Source organism: Pteropus vampyrus, unplaced genomic scaffold, assembly GCF_000151845.1.
Source record: "Pteropus vampyrus isolate Shadow unplaced genomic scaffold, Pvam_2.0 Scaffold253, whole genome shotgun sequence".
NCBI classification, from domain to species: Eukaryota; Metazoa; Chordata; class Mammalia; order Chiroptera; family Pteropodidae; genus Pteropus; species Pteropus vampyrus.
Window position 1 is genome coordinate 381,471 of NW_011889034.1, and position 1,377 is coordinate 382,847.

At 68.8% G+C, this 1,377-nt stretch overlaps 1 protein-coding gene across 1 annotated transcript in view; it reads left to right on the forward strand.

The window, feature by feature from the left end:
- UVSSA (UV stimulated scaffold protein A) overlaps positions 1 to 1,377 on the forward strand; it is a 23,873-nt gene that overhangs the window by 3,476 nt on the left and 19,020 nt on the right. Inside the window, exons 2-3 of the mRNA XM_023520234.1 lie at positions 9 to 336; positions 1,184 to 1,344. Coding sequence (XP_023376002.1) covers positions 9 to 336; positions 1,184 to 1,344 — 489 coding nt within the window. The remainder of the gene's footprint in view (positions 1 to 8; positions 337 to 1,183; positions 1,345 to 1,377) is intronic.

The window sequence follows — 1,377 nt, forward strand, 5'->3', positions numbered from 1 at the left end:
CGGAGGAGGCGCGACACTGCCTCACCGAGGTGGACAACTGCTTCCGGCTGCTGCTGCCCTTCGACTTCGGGCCTGGCCTGCCGGCCGCCCTGCCGGCCACGGCTGCGGCTGCGCCGGAGGAGGGCGCCCGCGACCTTGGGCCCGAGGACGAGGCGCAGCCGTGCTGCAGCAAGACCCTGTGTGCCCGAGCTCGCCCCCCGGCAGCCACCGTCACAGGCGCCCCCTCGCAGAGTGCCGAGGACAAGGACGAAGATGAGGACAGCGACCAGGAAGCGTTCGTGCGGCAGCACGGGCTGGGCTCCCACAAGTACACGCTGGACCTGGAGCTCTCCTCAGGTAGCCGGCCGCTGCTGCTCGGCCCTGTCCCTTGCCACTGCCCACTCAGGCTGTCCCTGCACCAGGCCTCCTTGGCCGCGGGCCCTCGGGACACGTCTGTGAGTCGGGCAGGGAGCCCCAAGATTGGGTGAGGGGTGACGAGACGGGCCCACGGCCCTGCCCAGGGACCCTGTTGTGACGTGCAGGCAAGCGGCCAGGCTGAGTGACCTGGGAGCCTCTGGGGCCCCAACCAGCTCCCAGTTCTCCAGCCACATGGCAGACGGGCCAGTCTCCTGGTCTCACCCTGTGCGGACAGCTTCCTCACAGCGCCCCTCACCGGGTGGGAGTGGGTGGGTGGGGTTTAGGTATGTTCGTGGGGAGGGCAGCTGGGCCCCGCAGCTGCAGGAAGACGTGGCCACCCCCAGGCACCGTGAACCCTGTGAGCGCCAGGGAACTGCCCGCTGCGTGGCTGGGGCAGGGAGCCGGCGGTGTGCAGTTGGTGGCGGGCACGGAGCGGGGCCAGGGCCCCCACCCTGGGAGCAATGGGGGTGGGGTCTTGGATGGCCGGGTCCATCTGTCCCAGAGAAGCCTTGAGAATGTTGGGCCTTGCGTGGGGGGTGCACAGGGGTCAGGCTGAGGGTCTTTGCCAGAATCCTAAAGTGGCAAATCTCCTAGGGTGTCGGGTTTGGGGTCCCTGGCGATATGGGGTGGAGCAGTGTCGGGTTTGGAGAGTCAAGTTTGGGGTCCCAAGCGATGTGGGGTGGGGCAGTGTCGGGTTTGGGGAGTCAGGTTTGGGTCCCGGGCGATGTGGGTGGGGCGCAGGGGCCCTGCGCAGGCCTCTCTGGTGACGGCATGCGCCTCCGTGCAGACAGCCTGAGGGTGTGTGAGGATGAGGACAACGGCCCTGTCCTGCAGTCTGCCCGGGACGCACTCAAGCTCATCCAGAACAAGTTCCTGCCGGCCGTGTGCACCTGGCTGCAGGTGGGCGAGTCCCCGTCACGGCCGCGGGCCATCGTGGGCAGGGTCTGGGTGTGTGTGGGGCGGCTGGCCTGCCTGGTGACA